The following is a 22,051-nucleotide window of genomic DNA, read 5'->3' as shown; positions in this document are numbered from 1 at the left end:
CATTTATCTTAGCTTTTGTTAGCTTTTGTGAGCGTGACATTTGTTGCACTTGTTCTTGTAATTTTGATATATCATGTAGCATTGGGCTAGTCAATACATATTCTCCCATGGATAGCTTGATATTATGGCACTTTCCAAAGCAATTTATTGTTCCTCCATTTGCAATCATCACTTGACACTCTGGAGCTGGATATAGGAAGCAATTCAATTCTTTTGCTACCTTACAATGAATAAAATTGTGGGTGCTTCCTGAATCAATCAACACTATTACCTTTTTCTTCTTGATTTGTCCTTCATCTTGATGGTTTGAGGAGTGGTAATTCCCGCCAATGCATTACAAGATATGGTCGGATTTATTTGTTCTTCATCTAGGCTTTGTTCCTGGAGTATATCCTCTTCTTTTGACCTTTCTTGCTCCTTTTCTTCTTCCTCTTCACAATCTATGTAGAATAATTTCTTCTCAGCACACTTATGACCTTTAGTGTATTTGCTATCACAACTGTAACAAAGCCCTTTTGCCCTTTTTTCTTCCAATTGTTGAGGTGTCAACCTTATAGGTTGTGGAAGACTAGGGGCAACAACACTTCCATCTTTATAGTTGTGAGTGGTAAGCTTCCTGGTTGCCATAATTTTGCTTTCCATTTTTCTTGCTAACCTGAATGCCTTCTCTAATGAATCAGGTTCCCAAAGGCGAACATCATGTTGGATATTATCCTTTAAAGACCCTATGAACACATCAATCCTATGCTCCTCTGGAATATCTTTTACCCTTATGTTCAATTTTTGGAACTCCTCAATGTGCTCCATTATTGAACCCTTTTGTTTGAGACTTATCAATTGGCTAAAAAAATTGTTGTTTTTTGTATCCTCATAATGTGCTATCAATTCCTCCGTAAAAATTGCCCAAGTGATAAATTGTTTACGAGATCAAAGCCATTGATACCATACAAACTGATTTGGTTCCAAATATAAAGTTTCCATACATACCTTTTGTGTATTTTGCACATTATTGAGATCAAAAAATTGCTCCATCTGTAATATCCATGTTGCGGGATCCTTGCCATCAAACTTCCTCATATCGATTTTTGGAATATGGTGGGTCTTTGATCCAACATTAGAGTCTATGGAATCATGATTAACATTTATTTTGTTCGCATCATGAGTTTCCTTTACAACCTTTTCACCATTTGTAAGTATTTCTTGTAGAAAATTTGTCAAATCTGTTTTCAAATTTGCCATGTCTGTCTTCAAATCTGTCTTCAAATCTGCCATGTCTCTCTTAAAATCTGTCTTCGAATCATCCATCTTAGCTTCCATGCCCTTTATCTTAGATTCCACGCCATTTATCTTAGATTCCACGCCATTTATCTTAGCTTTTGTTAGCTTTTGTGAGCGTGACATTTGTTGCACTTGTTCTTGTAATTTTGATATATCATGTAGCATTTCTTCCTCTTCTTCATGAGTCATGCTAGAGCTTTGAGGTTCCTTACTAGGTGTTTGCATCTTCTTTCCTCGGGGCATCAGTTATCGATAATAATGCTTTACTATGCCCTTTGAATCCCTTCAAACCAAGCTTATGCAAAAATTAAAAAAAAACTACACACCTTTTTCCACTTCGTAGAAGCCTGATATTGAATCTGATGTATCTCTGTAATTTCGGATCATCCAGTTCTGAAATTGTGACCTGTAGTAGCCTTTTGCGTCCTCTTTCCAATGCCACCAGTCTGATCCAAATTGGATTCTCCAAGGAAGAGTTATGCAAAATCTCCCACAGTGACCTGCTTATAGACTAGTTCAGTAGAGCCAACTTGTACGACGTGCCACGAATCACTGTTTCAACCTTTGGCTCTGAAAAAATATATACAAGAAACTACAGTCCATCCTCTTTCTGTACCTTCTTACAAAATTTCAATCCGATGCTCAAAAAGAAAGTTATGACGATTTTCCCCAGGTCACCTATTTGGAATGTAATTCAAGAGTCTGCAAGAAGACCAACTTCCTCAGATCATATCTCCGCAAATATAGCGCGAAATGTTCTGAAATTCGGACCCGAGATTCAGCGCGATGTCTTCTCAAACGGGTTTCTTTTTTAGATTCTGAAACGTCGTAGAAAAAAAGTTATAGCGAAAATGCCACGATGACCTGTTGGGAGCAGCGAAACCCTAGAATCCAAGGCTCTGATACCAAATGTTATGGAACCAGCTCAAGAAAAGATAGATCAACACCTTAGAATTCAGCCTCTTTGAGGGGGCAACCTCCTTTACTTTACATAAATGAACAATTCTTCGATGATACAAATGACAAAACCTCCTTTCTGTATATAGGAGTCTAAGGAGTCACAATATAACCCAGCTGACCTAACAATAATAATATAAAGCCACAAAAATAACAATAGAGGGATTCTATGGGGCACAGTAATAACAATATGGGGGCAATAGGGGCACAACAATATTAATAAGGGATATAACTACAATAGTAATGGGGTAATCACTAGTATTATAGGGACCCAACAAGCACTCAATGAGTGCCTGGCTTATAAATCAGATAACCTTGAACATGAAACTCATGCCTTAAGAATGACAATAAAAATTAAATTCTCTTTACATCAAATACATAAAATCATGATTACATGTCATTATGAAGACCGAACCTAGTTACATATTTCAATAGGATGGAGTGATCTATAGATATGCATGTGAAAAGACACTACATCAACATAGCAAGCTCATTAACTTTCTTGTGGAGGAGATAATTTAGCTAAGGAGAAATGTGTTTGCAGCCAAAGAGAATACCTCCCTCGCTAAGAGGGAGTGTTGATTTTTTGTAGTATCAAGAGGTATTCCCGCTTTGCTAAAGGACCTCAAAGTCGGCCTATAAAATTTATGTAAAATTTAATTTTTGAAAAGTCAAGTCAGCATGCCCAGTGCAGGGACTATTGAAATATGTAACTAGGTTCGGTCTTCATAAATGTATTTGTACTTATTAAAAAATGAAGAAAATATTTTTATTATTATTATTATGACTTATTAAAGCATGGGTTTCATGCTTGGGTCATCTTATTTTAGGTCAAAGTCCCCATTGAGGACTTCTAGGATTTATTCTGAGTCATTAGAGTCATTGTAAATTACAAGAGACCCCTCTTGGGTTTTCGAATCATGTAAAAAGAAAATATTTTTGAGTCAAAAATGAATTTAGTCCTCTCCACACCAAGTCGGCCTCAAGAAGAGTAATTTGACCTCCCTAGAAGGCTACATATACAAGGCAATTCGAATTCATTTGGAGCATCTCATCTTTCTCACACATAGTTCGCTATCTGAAGTTGGAAGCTAGGAAGTGGAAAATTTGAAAAGGGATGGAAGGAGAGCTGGAAAGGAGTCCGACTTTCTGGAGGAAGTTAGAAGACCTCAAGATCGAAATTTTAGGGCAACTCTCACTCACTTCTGAGATGTATCAAGGGAGATCGAAGTTTTCCTAATCTAGTCAAAGTTGTTGATGCTACTGCTAGTGGGTCGAAGCTGCTACTACATGTTGATGCTGCTAGATCGAAGTTACTTTTGAAGGGTCATCATCTGCAAGAAGGATTGAGGTTTGACTTAGTGTGGAGGAAGTCTTTGTCTAAGTCAAGAGTATTGGATTATCTCAAGAAACTATTGAAGGAAGAATTGTCGACTAGGTTTTCCCCTAGATAGGAGTTTTTCCCTGACTATCCGCCTACATCTGTTGTCGTTGTGCTATTGTTTTGGTAATTGCTAGATGAACTAAAAGACAAAAGAAGAACATAAAGATAAAAGAATCACAATTAATTATCTAAATAAGATAATCTTTCTGCCTTTCTGATTTTCTAACATGGTATCAGAGCTAAGGCGAAGGAGGAAAAAAGGCAATTTTGAGTATCTACTAGAAGGAATCTAGAGGATTGATCAAGGGATCCTATAAGGAGCTCTTATAAGAGAAGAAGCTCTAACACAATAAAGAGTGAGAAGAAATTGGAAGGAACATCAAACTACAGATCTTGGAAAAAGAGAATTGACCTGACTCTTGAAAAGAGCAAGGTCTTAGATTTGGTCAAAGAAAAGGTGAAGAAACCTACCGAAGAATCCAGTGATGAAGACAAGGTGAAGTATAGAGAGTCAGAGATACTGGCCATGGCATTGATGGTAGAAAGCATAAAGGAAAATCTTGTCCCATACCAATGTTGCACGAAACGGGGACGTTTTTTGGAAGCGGGGACGTGAAAGCGTCATTTCCCAAAAGTCTAGGAAGCGAAGCGTCTCGGAAGCGTCTACTCTATATATTATTTTTATTTTTATTTTTTTTGCATTTATATTAAAAAAACATTCAAAATACCAAATTAGTTGTAGAAGATATGGAAGCATGCATATTTTTACATAAATCAAGATAGATATGGCATCCATTGTACATTAATGATTAATTATTCGAGCATCAACCATTTAGATGCATCAACCATCTAGAATCTAGATTCTTCTCCTCTTGTCTAGCCTTTGCCTCTACCTCGATTTTCTAGGGATATTAGTCAACATTGCCCAGTTTTGATCAAACTACCTAATCCAAGCCTTAAAATATGGTAGAAATAGCTTAACATGCTTGATCAATGATTTTGACTTGATTGAAAGGTTATTTTTTGCTAAGGGCATGACAAAAGAGTTCAACAATTAACACCACCAACACTAGGGTACATATAGGGCTTGGTGCTCTTGATTAAATGCTAATCACATACCCTCATACATGATATAATCTAATGAAATGCCACAATCCCATTGATCCTGAATTCCTGAAAACTATTAAGTCTGCTGAATTTTGAATAGGATATGAAATTATATTTTCTCCATATGAAGTCCAATGAGGCTGGAACCACTCTCAAACATCCTGAGTCATTTCATGGTAATGTTAAAAATTTAAGTAAAAGGATGAAAATGAAAAATAAAGGAGAATGTCACTTTTACTTTAAGAATTTAACATTACCATGAGGGAGCATCTAGGAAGCATCTAAGGAGCATCAAGGGAGCACCTTGGGAGTGTCCGAGAAGCCCCAACCCAACTTAAGTCAAAGAAAAAATAAAAAAAATATTTAGAACCCTATGAAACTGCCTGTCTCCCTTCGGATCCGCTTGGGATCCGTGCCCGATCCGTGGCGGATCCGGGGAGGATCCGTCGTCGGATCCACAGTTCGGAAATCTGGAACCGCGGATCAGGCTGGCACGGTTCCAAATTTCCAAGAACCGTCTTCGCTAGCCCGATCCATGGTTCCGAAATTCCGAACCGCAAATCCGACGGCGTATCCCCCATGGATCTGTACGGGTCGCAGTTCCTGGTTTGGATCCTTAAGGGGGGGGGAGACGTTTCGTGCAACATTGTCCCATACATTTCCAATATAGACCATGCTCAAGAAATGTATGAAGCATTGTCAAAATTATTCACTATCAAGAACATCGGTCAAGTAGCAAGTTTGAAGAATGAGTTAAGAACTACAAAAATGACAAAGGATGATACTGTGGCTTCCTTCTTAGTAAGGATATCTAGAATTAGAGATGAACTTCGAGCCATAGATGAAATTTTACTAGAAAAGGAGCTAGTAATCACTGCACTATGGGGATTACCACCTACTTGGAGTTCTTTCGCTTCAGGTCTCAATAGTTGGAAAGAAGCTTCTACCTTTGAGTAGTTATGGAATGTTTGCACCCAAGAAGATATGAGAATCTCATTAGTATCCAACAATGAAGAAGAAAAGGTTTCAAATGCATACTCCGCTTCTCACAAGAAAGGACACTCCAAGAAGTCAAGAGGGCCAAGAAGGAAGGTTGATATGTCCAAGATAGAATGCTACCAATGCCACAAAATGGGTCACTATAGAAGTGATTGTCCTGACAATCCAAAGAACAAGAAAAGAAGTAGAGACCAAGCCAATGTTGTTGAAGAAGGATCTCCAAAGAAGACTAAGCCCGAAGAACTAGATATAAGGGACTTACACTACTAAGTCCTTTGATCTAAGCTTTAGTTATTTTATTTTTTATTTTTAGTATTTGTAGGTTTAACATATTTTGGAAAAACATTTTTATTTGTTCTTAAGGTTATAGGTATCCCTCAAGCTTAGAGGGAGCCCTCATCAACCTCCAAAGATAAGTATCTTATTACCTTTTCATTTTTAGTTTTCCTTACTTATCCAATTTTGTTTGCATTAAATACTAATCACATTTCTACTCTTATTTTCCTTGTTTAGGAAAAACTTGTTGAAGACTCAAGGAAGAAGGCCTCACAAGACAAAGCATTGGAATTACAAGGTTTGTTAAGAAACAAGAGGTATGTTTTGAACTACAAGTTTTTGCTCTCTTCATATTCATTCTTGATAAACTATTACTAACATCATTGTGTCTAGCTTTCTTGAATCTTAAAGATTCTTGATTGGGTGATTCATCATTAGATAAATCTACCCTCCTCATATCTTTGATTACTCTTGTGGAACCCTAGAAAGGTTCGTTGTGAAAACCCTAACTTAAGGGTATGTCGATGATAATGTGTGAAACCCTAGCCTACTTAGGGTTATTGTTGAAGTCTAAAGAAAATGCTTGATGATATCATGTTTGGGGTTTTGGTATGGTTATGGAAACCCTAACTTGTTAGGGTTGAATGGTAATGTCTGAAATCTCGAACCTTTGAAGTATTGGTAATTTAGGGTTTGCTATATTTTGTATTGAAACCCTAGATCATTAGGGTTAGGTAGGATGTATAAGCAAGACCCTTATAATGTCTTAGAAATGAATTCCTTGGCATGTGTGTGTTTGTCCAATCAAACCCTAGTCTAATCAAGTGTGTTATATGTCTAACTTTTATTGATATTTATGTCTTTGGGTTTGACTAACGCATGTTAAGATATGCATGTCCCTGATGATGGAATCCTAGATGTCTAAGTGGACCTAATTGTTGATGGTCATAATAACTAGGGTTTGCAACTAAGCCCTAGTCAAAGTTTGATTCTCTAGGATGATTGTATTCTAGGGTTTTGTAACTAAAACCTGGTAGAAGTCCAAATCTATGATATATGATGACAATGTGATAATTTGAGATTTGTGTAAGATTGTTGAAATCTGAAGTTGAGTTATGACTGATGACTGTTAAGGAAAAATCTAGGGTTTACAACAAACCCTAGTGGAAGCTAGTCATGTTACTTTGAATTAAGTTGTGATTGATTTTGATTGTTAAAAGCTCATGTATGAAATCTAGGGTTTTCGCACTAAATCCTAGTAGGAAATCTAACATATGAATTCTAAAGTTGTTAGATACATTGTAGATCTATATTTGTTTGAATTGTTTCTAGGGTTTGCAATATGTTGTAGTGGGGTATGTCAAATCTTTGGAAGAAACATTGAAACCCTAAATGTAATAAAAGTTGTTATGAAATACTCAAAGTCTTGATGAAGTAGACTAGGGTTTATGACAAAAACCCTAGCAAGAGTTGAAGAGTATGTGTCTCTTGTTTGTAACTAAGTTTGAGTATTTGATGTCTAAAGATGAATGCTTCCATTATATGATTTTGATATGGTTAACTTCATGCTTCTATAGTTTTGGTTGTACTTGCTCTCTAAGTTGTGCAGGTACATAATCTTCAAGATGGTGAAGATGCTCGTAAAGTAAAGTTGATATGATAAGCATGATGAAGAAAGTTATGTGAATGATGATGGTCATGATAACTCTAATAAGAAAGATGGAAGCCATGAAGGATTCTCCAATGTCGTAGAAAAGAAGTAGAACTCCCTAAGTGAAGTCAAGAGGGAACCTAGATGAAATCTCCCTAAGTTAAGAGGGAGCCTGGATGAAATCTCCCTAAGTTAAGAGGGAGCTTAAATGAAAGAAATCTCCCTAAAGTTAGGAGGGAGCTTGAATGAAAGGAATTTCCCTAGTTGAGAGGGAGGTCATATCATAGTCATGATGGACACCTTGAAGAAGAAATTGGAGAATGTATTTCTAAGAGCTGTTGAGATAAGAAGCATCGGATCTATTAGTAGAATATGTTGTTGCATGAAAAGTAGGAAAGGAAGTTGTATGGTTGAGGAATATTCTATCAAGATTCATTTGGAAAGCTCTAAGTCCTACTGTGAAAAGTTGAGAAGCAACATCAAGTTGTCTGGAAGACCCCGGAGGTTTGTATCTATTTATGTACATTTGAAAGTTTGTTACTGATTGGGGTTGTGTTTGTACAAATAAATCTCTTGAAGGTTTGATAGCATGTTTTAAATGCTTAGGGTTGTTGATCAGTTTGATTGGAAGAGATTTGTTGCTGATCTATTTGATCGGGGAGGATTTGTTACCAATTGGAATAATTGGGAAGTTGAGGCTTTGTGTGTGAGACATTGCCTGGGAGGACATCTGGCCGACACTATGTGTTGATGTCTAGTTCCCGAAGTAGGGAGGGTGGCGTTGGTTGTAGAGCTCTGACCTCAGATACACACCTAGATCCCTGGGTTGATGGTTAGTAAGTAATCCTGATGGTACCTAGAGAGGTTGAAAGCTTTAGTCCATCTTAGTCCCACTTGGATAGATTGCCCTAGTCAGGAATCTAGTCCATGGCATTGCGGTGCCTAAACTGTTGGAGGACCTTGGATAGATTTCCCTGGTCAAGAATCTAGTCCATGGCATTGTGGTGCCTAAATTCCTCATGGTTCATGTGTTCCCTGTACTTGTGAATACCTCCCTAGTTAAGAAGGAGTGTTGAAATATGTAACTAGGTCTAGTCTTCATAAATGTATTTGAAATGTACTTATCAAAAGAATGAAGAAAATTTATTATTATTATTATTATTATGACTTATTAAAGCATGGGTTTCATGCTTGGGTCATCTTGTTTTAGGTCAAAATCCCCATTGAGGACTTCTAGGATTTATTCTGAGTCATTAGAGTCATTGTACATTAAAAGAGACCCTTCTTGGGCTTTCGAATCATGTAAAAATAATTATTTTTTAGTCAAAAATGAATTTAGTCCTCTCCACACCAAGTCAGCCTCAAGAAGAGTAATTTGACCTCCCTGGAAGGTTATATATACAAGGTAGTTTGAATTCATTTGGAGCATCTCATCTCTCTCACACATAGTTCGATATTTGAAGTTGGAAGCTAGGAAGTGCGAAATTGGAAAAGGGCTGGAAGGAGAGCTAGAAAGGAGTGCGAGTTTTTGGAGGAAGATAGAAGACCTCAAGATCGAAATTTTGGGACAACTCTCACTCACTTCTGAGGTGTATCAAGGGAGATCGAAGTTTTCCTAGTCTAGTTGAAGTTGTTGTTGCTACTGCTACTGGGTTGAAGCTGCTACTGCATGTTGATGCTGCTAGGTCGAAGTTGCTTTTGAAGGGTCATCATCTGCAAGAAGGATTGAGGGCTGACTTGGTGTGAAGGAAGTCTTTGTCTAGGTCAAGAGTATTGTATTATCTCGAGAAACTATTGAAGGAAGAATTGTTGACTGGGTTTTCCCCTAGATAAGGGTTTTTCCCTGGCTGTCTGCCTACATCTGTTGTCCTTATGCTATTGTTTTGGTAATTGCTTGATGAACTAAGAGATAAAAGAATCACAACTAATTATCTAAATAAGAAAATATTTATGCCTTTCTGATTTTCTAATAGGGACATGTCCCTTGGGTGTCACATACATTTCGACAAGTATAAATAGAAGATATGATGTCTCATTTTTCTCCACCAACGAAGAAGCAACCCTGATCTGATTCTTTTCTGAGGTTTGTCTTCTCTTGGTTGCACGTGTGAGGAGAAAGAGGACGAGTTGACCAGCGTTGACCAGATTGCTTGATTTGTGTTTTGACCAATTTTGACCAGAGTAGATTGAGTTTGACTGGGCCACAGCTGGCCGCAGGGCGTTAACCGTAGAACTGCAAGTCGTTGACCGTGGGGCCACAGGGTGTTGACCATAAGGCCGCAACACGTTGACCGCAAACTTTCACTGCATAATTTAACCAGTTTGACAGCAGAATTCAAAAGTGATTTCTGACAAAATTGACCAGGGTTGACCGATATGAGCTTGACCAAGTTTGACTGGTATTTGACTTCGATTATTGGCACAAATTTCTAGACAAAATCGCTGATTTTGTTAACCTTGCTGAAGAATAATTTCTCCTTAAGAAAAGTTGTTGGGTTTTCTCCCAAGGTTGGGTTCCCAGGGTAAAAATAATGTCTCTATTGTGCATCGCTATCTTTCTATGATCTTTACTGTTTCTGCTGCATTTATTGTCTATATTTTCTTTAGTGTAATTGCTCAATGATATCAGTGGCATATAAATACTGTGTGAAAATCATTAGCAAGTAATTATCTGGCAGAAAATTCTATTCTGCTGTGCTTCTTGTAGAAAAATTCAACAAAAGGTGGCTAGCCTAGTATTGCAAAGTAGAACCTAGTACCACGCATTGTATAAGAGCAAAGGGGTTTGTACTAGCAAGGTTCAGCCATTACTTGCAAATTTCCATTGGACAGCAATCAACCAAGGGTTTAGATTTCCAAATGCAAGCATTCGCAACAATCCACCAAAGGCAAATAGGCAACACTGAGGAGAGATTGGATTAAAGTAAGTTCAACCTATTTTCAATATTTTAGTTAGGCTACAGGTAGTTTGTTGTTGTGTATGTTGGTTAGCATACATAGCAAACACAACAGAGTATTTTGGTCAAGCATACAAAACAAAGCCTTTTGATGTGTATGCCAGTTAGCACACACAGAAATATAATTTGTTGTGTTTGTTGTTTGTACACACCAAAATACATTGACGTGTATGCCAGTTATCATACACAACAAAATAATTTGTTGTTTATGTTGGTTGACATACACACCAAAATACATTGATGTGTGTGCTAGTTAAATCATGATTTTCTAGTGGAAAAGAATGGCCTATATGTGCATTTGATGCAGCCTCACTTCCATAAATCTCTAAGGAAACATAGGCTATTGTAATGACTTGAAATGATGCCAGTACAAAATAATTTGGGATTCTTCTCTAGATCTGTATAGCATAATGCCAATGAAACATTTTTCGCTGCTTGATCGAATTCCTCTTTATTATAAATATGCCATTTGGTTTTAACATCAAGTTTTCCATACACAAGCGAGTGTTTAGCATGGTTGTGTCAAGCATAGTTTGGAGATATCCAAGGTCAAAGAAACTCTGATTATTGCAATATAAAATTATTGATCATTAGCCACAAGGAGGGCACACTGGTTGGTCGATATTTGTATACATATTTTGTTAGTGTTTGTTTTCAAAATCAATGAAATCCTATTTTCTAAGTTGGAGGTGAAGTTGAGATATCTATGTTGTAGGGTTATTATTTTTTAGGGGAGTGACTCAAGAATGAATTACCTCTACAGTGTACATAACCAAGGCCCTATTAGGTGAATTCATTGGAAAATTTGTTAGTACTTTCTTGGAAGCATATCATATAGTATTTACTGTGAATGTAAGAAGATTGAGATCATATTCACATATTTATAGTCATTAGCCTAGGTCTTTACTATGACATTATGAATGATTGAAACATTTGAGAATCCACGATGTTATGAATAATTTTATATTACATTTCTTTGTTTTTAAATTTTCAAAATAAGATTAAAATTTTAAACCTTTAAATATATATTTATAATAAAAAATTAAGGTTAGGGTTCCAGTCCCTGATTCCTAATTATGGGACAAATATTGCACCTACATCGGATTCTTCAGCTAATTCAAGCTTTGTGTAAGATTGGAAATTTAGGCATCAAAACTAGAATCAATAGTATTAGCCGCCAAGCTAAAAATCCTTCAAAATGCAATCCACTAAACAGGGTCTTCAAACATTATACAAGTCCTCATGCATCGTAAGTGGTAAGAGTAATCAAAGTTCACTCTTGAGGGGTAACTATGTGAATTAAATACTGCATTATTTCATTGTTAACCCAAGTTCGATTCCTCTAGTAAGGATCAACAACTTCATCCATAGCTGGCAATGAGGACAAAAGTCCAGTGTTGGGTCCTAGAGGGTGAGACATACTTGTCTAGACCAACTAGTTTACTCCAAATGCCATCCACAAATGTGGGGAAGCATCGTTGGGTTTCTCCCAGGAATTATTTCCTTTAATATATATATATAGACACACATATATACCCAAGGCCCAACCACCTGCTATATTTAGTAGTTTTGTGCCAATAAGTGCCCAATGCAAATCCCCCTAGATGAAGTGAACTAGTTTAGACTAACAACTTTACTAGGGATACAATCCTCGAATATGGAGAAGCATCCCTTGGGCTTCCCTACGAGGTTTCCATTGGAAAAAAAGATGTGTGTGTGTGTGTGAAATTTTTTATTAAGTAATCAAAATTTATGGTTGATCATACGAATTTCAAGAATGGGTTTGCCAAAATATATGTGTGTGAGAGAGATGTTATAATTGATCAATATGATGTCAAAAGTTTAAACTTTATGGAATCGAGAATGGTATTAGTATATATGCATCATGGTTAAGTTAATTTCCTATGTATTTTCAAAAAATTCCCTACTATTTCTTTCTTGAGGATTTGTCTATATTCTTTTAACTTTTTTAATATATATTATTGTCAAGCCCAACCAACCATTTCTTGGAAATTTCAACAAAGTTTCTAACCGTTTTGAACACCCATATCCACATTTGCAATGTTGTTGCATTCCAGAGACTTGTGCAACACAGGTCAATACCTTCAACAATTTTTCAAGTGTGAAAGCTTAAATCTTTAAATGAAGGACTTTTTTTGTAAGGTTTTGTAAGCATTGAAAAATTGCAAGTTATTGCATCATTTTAAGGATACCTCACAAAAACTATGGCCAAAGCTCTCTGCCAGTAATTGTATCATAATAATGTAAAAATGTTGCCTATGCAGAGACTTGGAATTGTCAAGCATACGACTCTCTAGTTATTCAATTTTCTTAAACAGCAATTATGTTCCAAAAATATTGGCCTAGAAAATCTGGGTCCCCTTGAAGTCAATTTCATATAGTTCAGACAAATTCAGGTTGCAACTAGTAGATTCCGTAAGTCTTGTTTATCTGATTTGGATCCGGCATGGAACCACATTGGAGCAACTTAATCAAATGAATCTGGATAAACAGCTAATGGCCAGTGCTTAAATAGTAAAATCATTACAGCCTCTTGTGGCTCTGACTTATAATACTAAATCACATAGGCATTGTTCATGCCATGTCAAATGGGTCTAGCCCAAGCTGTAGTGTGATGGAGTGTTATCCTCCCCACCTGAGTTCTATTCCCGCAAATGATGTATTGATCTCATAAAAAGTATATGTTGTAACAGGTTTGAGCCTTGTTGTTGACCTGGACTTGTGCCCTGAAGAATCTAGGGTTTTATCCTTGGTACCATCCTGGGAATGAGGGGAAGTGCTCAAAGGTTTTCCCCAGAAAATGTTACATGGAAAAAAAACAGTGTTCCTGTTATGTAAAGGGATTTTTAACTCTTAGAGGCGAGGAATATGTCAGTAATAAAAAGCTTGTGGCAGGCTAATTAATGGCTATAATAGCTATGTGATGTAGCGGCAAGAACGTGAAAGAAGGAAAAATGATCTCAATGCATTAGAACTTCTTCAGAAATTTGTGTTCCAGAACATCTAAGTGAAAGCCATAAAAGGTACATGTAAAAGTGAGGCACAAGAGGTACATAATACAGATAGTAGACTTTGGCACAGTTATGCTGATCGGTCAAATGTAAAAATCTGACATGATGGTCAGGCACTGTACATTCTCAAGTTTCCCACTTTACAAGAAATTTCCACAGGAAAAGGGAAGTTGATAGATTCCAACAATCAATTGGTGCACGCACAAAGTTGATTAAACTTTAAAGCCTTCATTGTTTATTAGATAAGAAAAGATAAATATATAAATGTCCAACAAATGACCAGAAATGTAGGTCAATGGGGTGGGAAAAAAGTACAAGCAATAAACACCTGCAGGACTGCCTAAGGCTACTCTGAAAGCATTAAGCAAGCTAAACTAACCAATACATGAGTTATGCATGAAAAAACATGAACAAGAAATGTCGAAAAAAGAAAGAAAAGAAGCATGGGCTAGATATAACAGTGATGCCCTAGTTCAATATATGCATCCCAGATGGAAATACGAGTTGGGGTGGAGGGAGAAGGGGAACCCTTATCAAACCCTCAGTGGTTGAGGAGGGACTGATGCATAGCCTGATGATGTCATCTGAAAACTCAGAGAGGGCCTAAGAAGGCAGAATGTGAGACCCTGGGCAGATGCCAACCATCCTCTGAAACTCCCCTAACACTCCAGTCTGTTCAAGAGAATCTCATAATGGAAAACTGATGGGAAATACTGTGTGGGGTCCAAGTTGAGAAATGTACCCAATTGTGGGATCGCACACCTTGCCTAATTGTGGGATCACCCCATTGAAAACATTTAATGCTCCTTGGTAGAAAAACTATCCATAAGAAAGACAAAGTAAATCTTTGATGTTGAAAATATATTAAAAGGTAATAAGATGTTCACTTTTGTTTTCATAAGCTTATGCTTCCTCAGAATTTGAACTGAAATTTTAATTCAATGCGATTTCTTTTATCTGTCAAACATGGGGAATTAAGCATGGAGCTGTGGCTGAGCATAGTAATAGAAGAGCATATTTTGATGATGCTCCTCAAATTTATCTATAAAAAAATCAAGCCATTCACCCTGCTCATTGGAACACTACAAATATCAGTTTCCATTGAAAGAGAATAAGCAGACATCTCTTCTCAAATATGTAGAAGAAGCATTTTGAAAGAAAAATACCTGCAAAGAAAGCAACTGTAGCCAAGTTGGTTATTGCCATTGTATGATAGATAAGATATTCTGTTAGGAAATGCCCCAAAGCATAGAAGAATGATAGAAGTGTGACCAAATAAAGAGGCCCATTCTCAAGGTTTAATGCACACATAAAGCAAAGTGTGCAAGTCAGAAGTGTCCAAACTCCAAATGTTCTTCCATGCACTTCGGTCACTAGAGAGCAAGACATCAAAGTATTAATCAAGAGAGTCACAACATACATGCCAAGACTAGAAAAAGAAAGAAACACTGTATTAGACATATTGATGTGCAATAATTCGTATACACATTTCATTTTTAAAGCAGCAACTAGAAGGAAAAGTTTTACAATACCTGAAACCAAACAGAACCATTTAACCCATATAGACTTTAATCCACGTCAAAAGAGATTATTATACTTTAATAAAAGAAGAATAGATCAGCCTATTTATGCCATACGGATAACATGTTGCGAGGAACCTAGATCCACTTCAAGAGGAATGTCCAAAATTGGATATGGATTGAACTACTGTGTTTAATTAAAGACGAAGGGGTTTTGACTAATAACTCTAACACACAATTTGCCAAAGCGAGTGGCAGTTAGGAATAAATAAATTACAAAAAAAATCGTTATTTTACATCGTAGTAAAATTTGGTATGACAGCCCAAATCAATCAAATATTTGCTGAAGTAGACAACCAAATGCTATCAACAGAAATAAGAAAAAGAGAAATCTAGAGGACACGTGGAAGGACATTTTTAAGCAGCTCAGTTGCAAGGTGGGTTGCGAATATGGCCACCAGACTGTTGTTGTGAATCAGAAAAGGCACAAAGCTGCCAAGGATGAATCTGAAATCTGTCTCATGGTTGTTGCAGGATAGCACACGTGATGAGGAGAAGCAATACTGAGTTGCTAAACTTTATCACCTTTTAAAACTTGATGAAACCAGATGATCCAAGGGGTCCTAGCTGAGAGCTCAGGTCCCCTAGTTAGAAAAGGGCAGTAGGCTGACAAAAGAATTTTTTTAAACCTAGGCCAGAAAAGAAGCAATCAAGAAGATGTTTGTGCTCAAAATGTGACCGGTTAGCTCAATGGCAGGAAGAAATTGAAGAAGAGTTTGTTGCCTACTACAAGATGGTCTTTAAATCTCAGTGGCAAGTAATGTGGGTTTGCCATGCAAAAGTGCCTGGACATTGTACCATGGCACCTCTCTAAGTGACACTCACAGGCATGTGCTCAGGTGCTGACTCTTGATGAGTTGACAACAACGATGAAAATGGATAATGACAAGTCGCTTGGCTTGATCATTGGATGTGTTAATGCTTAAAACTATCCAGTTAAAAAATAACCTAGGGAAAGTACATTGTCACCCCCATGCATTCCTTCTACACTTCAAGCTAGTGCTTGCTAGCCTGAAAGGGGAATTTCTGCTAACAAAACTACTTCAGATCTGCATAAACTCCTGCTGTTCTGTCAAAAATCAGACTTACAATCTGCTTCAAATCAGTTCCAAACAGCAAGGACATAACAAGTTTACACTTAGATATTTTTGCCTTGGTTTCTATGCAAAACTCCATTTAAGCACCTCAAATCAGTGAACTATTGATGCTGATCCTCTGATAAAAAACAAAACAGCAGAATAAAAACTATGAATTTTCAACTATATGACCAATATCCTTGAATCCACTGGGCTATGGGTTGAATGGAGAAGAAAAATAGTTCAGCAGGAGTGATTCCAAAGGTTAACTGACTCAGAAAATCCCAAATAGAGAGATTTAACCACCGAAACTTAAAACCTTACTCCAGACATGTGTATACAATGTTTGTGGATATCAGTTTCAAGCTCAAGCGTCCAAAAGGAAATAAAACCATTACTCCAGAGATGTGTATAAAATGTTTATGGGTATCAGTTTCAAGCTCAAGTACTCAAAGGGACACAAGTCGCTTCTAAAGAACCCTCATTTGCCAAGTCCAGGGATTGGATCTCATGGACATTACGAAAGGACCTCCAACTCTCACAGACTGGTATGTTCTCTCACAATCACTTGAAAAGAATGGAGAGGGAGGAAGAATAGAGAACCCAAGGATAATAATGATCCGTCATCTCAACATCACTCTCTGGCTCTTTGTTTTCCATGGAAAAAATCTTCAGAATTTCAATAATCAAATAAAATAAAGGGAATTACATTCTGTATATGCTTGGAAGCATTGCTAGACTTCTGAAAGTGATATCTAGGAGATAAGCTCCTTCAGACCTGCTTGCATCATAATTACAGTTTTTGGAAAAATCCTTCTGAATTTTGTGATCATTTTCCTGAAGCTTTCCTATCACCCTTATACTAACAGCTGTAGTAGTACAACAAAACTACATCAACCTTCTATAGCTTGACCTTATAACATTCTGACTTATATATTCCCAAGACTGATCAGCTGAAACCAATAAGGTTCATAGATTATCCCAGCAGAATATACAAGGACTAAAATATAGGGTTGTGAAAGTAAGTAGAGCAGTGACCATCCAGATCTTCAGAAATCTACATGCCTAGGATCCAATCTGAGAGCATCATTTGACGAGGAATCTGCTTGAGTTTTCCTTTCTCTTGAAATGTCATGGAAAGAGACATATGAAAACTGACATTGCACGTGTCGGGTTCGTACCTAATCACCAAAGCAAGGTTCAGCCGAGGCACTAACCGGCAGCCGACAGGAGAGCAGGGATGATCAAGCAACAAGAAGTCGGGACACACAGCCGCTGGCAGGAAGTCAAGCTGAGATAGGAAGCGGCAGAGCCAAAAAAGGCAGCAAACTGAAAACTATTGCTGTCAGCGAGCAACTGCAAGTTGCGGAGAAGACAGCTCGACAAACACACAGCAGACAACAGAGATAGGGCCAGCTGAAAAGGAAACAAATTGAGACGTACGAACAACCGGCTGCAGGCGGAGGGCAATCGACATAGCATGAGTGGTCAATAGCAAAAGGAGTTGTTGCCAACAGTAGACTTGTGGAGGAAACATGAAACTGATAGGGTGTCAACAGTCGACTTGCCATTGCCAGATTGCATGCGGGTGTCAGATCCAGCCAAGGGATGGTCGCTCAAGGATAGTGTTACTTGGGAGCGGGAGTGAAAATGGGTGTATGAACGACATTTTCAGAAGCTCCCGGTTTGGGAGCCAATCCCGGAGCATTTTTTATATAATATACATATTTTTTATATTTTTATATTTTGATACATATATGTCAACAAAAACATGTAGAATGATGAATTAGATATAAAAAACATAAAAAAACATAGATTGAACCATATAACAACAATCATCTAGAAGTTATAACTTATAATCTTCATCAACCACATCCACAAGTTAGTAACATACAACATATTGAGTCTCATGATTCATCAATCTTAAAGTTTCAAGCTTTCAAAATTCAATATATAACATTTATCATCATTGAGCACCAAAGTTGTACTTGTAAGTTAAGTGTAACCATTACAACAAATAATATCTAACATGAAATGAAATGTTATAAAATGAAATGAAACAAATTTCAACTTTCATGAAGCATCATATTCATAATTCATTACTAATGAGTTATAATTGCCAACTTCAAACTTAAATTGTCATATATTGTTTAAAAAAATATCATAATAAATATGAAAGAGTCACTAGTTATGAAAACTACTAGAAACTAGAAAAGACAAGTAAATCTATTATCTATTGCTTATGCTTGGGCCTTTTGCCACCACGAGAAATGTCTAATTTTTTAGTCTTGTTGGAAAATCAGGATCTTTGTCATTAATATCACCCTCTAAGCATTAATATCCAGAGGTATCTTTGTCATTACCTCTGTATCTGTATAGGGATCTTTGTCATTAATATCACCCTCTAAGCATTAACATAAGATAGAAAAAGCATAGCATGTCAAGTCAAGATTTTGTTTGAGTGATGCGTACATTTTTAGGAGGGTCATGATAGAGGAGTTCGACAACCAATGTCACTAACATCAAGGTACATATAGGGATTGGTGCTCTTGATTAAATACGAGTTCCATACCCTAATACATGACAAAATTCAATGGAAACATTGCAATCCTGAAAAACTGATAAGTCTGCTGGATTTTGAATGAAATCTAAAATTCTACTTTCTGCATATGAAATCCAATGACGTCGGAACCACTTTCAAACATCCTGAGTCATTTCATGGTAATGTTAAAAATTTTAGTAAAAGGATGAAAATGAAGATTAAGGAGAATGTCACTTTTACTTTAAGAATTTAACATTACCATGAATCACATACCAATACTAGGGCCATAGACTTGATCATTAAGCTGCTCCACTCAAAACTTATTTGTTTCTTTGAAAAAAAATTGCATTTGGAACATCATTGCAAAAAGGACAAAACGCTCCAGAAAAGGCAGGGAGCGTTTTTTTAAGGAGCGCACTCCCGAAATCGCTCCCTTTTCAGGAGCGATTTCGGGAGCCCGCTCCCGAGTTGCTCCCGCCCGGAGCGCGGATTAGGAGCAGGATCAGGGGGGGGAGGCGCTCCCCCGCAACATTGCTCAAGGACAAGGAAAACAATGTCACCAAGGAAATAAGCAGAACAACATGCTAACAGGAAAAAGACAATCTAGCCAGGGGCCGTAGTGTCTGACTGGGTGCAGAGAAACAACAACAAGCCATGTGTGAGGGACAAGATCAGAGTCACTACACAGTACTGCAATCACCAATGGTCGTAGATCAGGCCTACGTAGGAGTTTATAGGGATGTGCAAGAGTTTACAAGGTCTGCAGTTGGAAAGTGGACAGGTCAAGATGCAGGTCAGCAAAGCACAGGTGTGCAGACTAAGTTGCCAAAGCCTCCAACATAGTTACACTGTTGAAATTCTGATGTTCTATGTTGTAACAATCACTTATTCCAAAACTTCTTTTTGCTGCAATATTAGTTAAGCAATTGTATATAGAACATAAATCAAATTCACAATAGAAGACAGCCAAGAACAACATTAGACACAAATGATTTAGGTCCAATGACCAGGTAAAAACCCAAAAGGGGAAAACCCAACCAGATTCTTCTTCTATTAGGTGTCAATTGTTCAGCAGAGATACAGAGTACAATGAGATCAAGAGAATGAGTAGGTTCACCCAAATCTAAAGAAGTTGTAGCATAAAGATCACTGGTAGCAGCAGCAAATGCGAACACTGAATCAACATTGAAACACTAAATCAACCTTCGCTCACCAAGTTCTGCTCTTACTCTGCAAGTCTCTCTCACAATCTTCTTCAAGTCTCTCCAACTCTTTCTCAAGTTTGAATTCTTCTTTCACAATGCACAAGTAGGTGAGGAGAAGAGATGATAAGAGATACATATATAGGAGGAGCAACGAATTATTGTCATAAAGGAGGAGCAACACGCATGCCTTGAGGAAGAGTAACATATGCCATTTAGGGGAGTGTAACTCATGCCATTAAGGAGAGAAACACATGCCTTAGTAACTTATGCCATTAAGGAGAGGTATGCATGCCTTAGTAACTTATGCCATTAAGAGAGGAACGCATGCCTTAGTAACTTATGCCATTAAGAGAGGTACACATGCCTTAGTTAAGGAGAGTGTAACATATGCATTAAAGAGAGTGTAAGAGGAATCTTTTATGACATGCCTTTAATGAGTGTAAGAGGAATATGTCATGTCTTTAATGAGAGCGTAAGAGAGAGTGTAACGTATCATTAAGAGAGAGAGAGAGTTACGTAGTGCCATGTGAGTCATCAAGGAGAGAGGTGCGAAGTGATTGAGGTGATGAAGGTAAGGTGACTTGTAATTCCTTTTAATAATAATATCATAGTATCATAAAGGATAATAATAATAATATTAATAATATTGATGATTAAGTCGAGATTGAACTATTAGGATTGATTAATGATAAGTTAAGTGATTTTCCTTCAACTATACTTGATTACCAATTGATGCAAGGTGATTTACTATTTTTGGAAAGTCATACTTGAGATGCTAGACATGACTTTCTATTTTTAGAAAGTCACTCCAGAATTGTCAGAAATGAGATTTTATCTATGTTGCATGAGTTTCTGGAATGTGGGAATGTTGGGAACTTGGGTACGGGTGTCGGCAACGGTCAGAGGTTTCCCCAAAATTTACAGGAAACGGCTAATTGGGAGCAATAATATTATATAATAAAAAAATTAAAAATATAAAATATATATATATATATATATATATATATATATTATATAATTTATATAATAATCAAAATTAATATTGAATCAAAATATTCAAATATTAAAATCAATTTAAATATATAAATAATAAATATATAATCTCTCTTATATATAAATATATTTTTTGGGTGTCTCTCTCCCTGAGTCTCTCCCTTTTATATATATAAAATATTAAAATGTCAAGTTCATTACGACACATGACGAGTCTTTGAAACAATCTGGCATAAAAATACAAAGGAACAATTTTACATATGTTTCTCTAGTTATTCTTAAGAGAAAAAGTAAAGCAACTCTAATGTTTAAGCATTAACTGCCACATTCAATATGCACACACAATCTTTTGCGATATATATACATAAACAACAAAAGAAATACTCATCAGCATAACATCTCAGATATCACCCTTACATCGAGGTGCCACACACTTCCTTAACCCATCAAGAGATTGCTCCAGTTTCTCAATTAAGGATATCGGTGTAAAGGATGTCTTTGGCCTTTCTTCCTACGAAGGTTTCAACTTAGGCTCATGTTTTGTGGGCAGTTCAACATATTTCTCTACAGGCTTTGTATTCCCCAACCCCAGGGAATGCGGGAACTCCAAAAAAAACAATCTTCAAAGCTCCCGGAACTTTCCCAACCTCCCATTGGAACTCCTGCTGAAAAGGGAACGTTCCCATACAGTTACAAAGCTGCCAAAGGCGCAGGAACCATTGGAACGGGTTTCCCAACTCTTGGGAGTGGTTCCCGTGTAACATAGGATTTTATGTAAGGAAATTCATCTCTAAGCTGCCAATTTTCAACACACACGACCCAACACAAAGCAGACTGAGGTTTCCAGGGTGTTGTTTGCGAGGTAAAAGACTTTGGGGTTTGAGCAGCTATAGAAAGCGTGAGAGGAATGCAGGGATCTTCTTCATCAAGTGAAGTTGTTTTTTGGCAGGGTTTAATCAATTGGACGGGGATGTCAACTGGTCTCATGTTTGAAGATCGCTTGGACGGGTTGTC

General features: G+C 37.1%; 1 protein-coding gene across 1 annotated transcript in view; it reads right to left on the bottom strand.

Annotated features, from left to right (window-relative positions):
* The window catches only part of LOC149228113 (ergosterol biosynthetic protein 28-like), a 204,764-nt gene that overhangs the window by 94,482 nt on the left and 88,231 nt on the right, over nt 1–22,051 (bottom strand). Inside the window, exon 2 of the mRNA XM_089375643.1 lies at nt 14,808–15,014. Within this exon, the coding sequence (XP_089231769.1) occupies nt 14,808–15,014 (207 nt within the window). The remainder of the gene's footprint in view (nt 1–14,807; nt 15,015–22,051) is intronic.

This window comes from Pinus tabuliformis, chromosome J, assembly GCF_031772625.1.
Source record: "Pinus tabuliformis cultivar Carrire ecotype Pingquan chromosome J, CPIR1, whole genome shotgun sequence".
Lineage (NCBI taxonomy): Eukaryota > Viridiplantae > Streptophyta > Pinopsida > Pinales > Pinaceae > Pinus > Pinus tabuliformis.
This window is presented reverse-complemented; position numbering and strand designations above follow the sequence as displayed.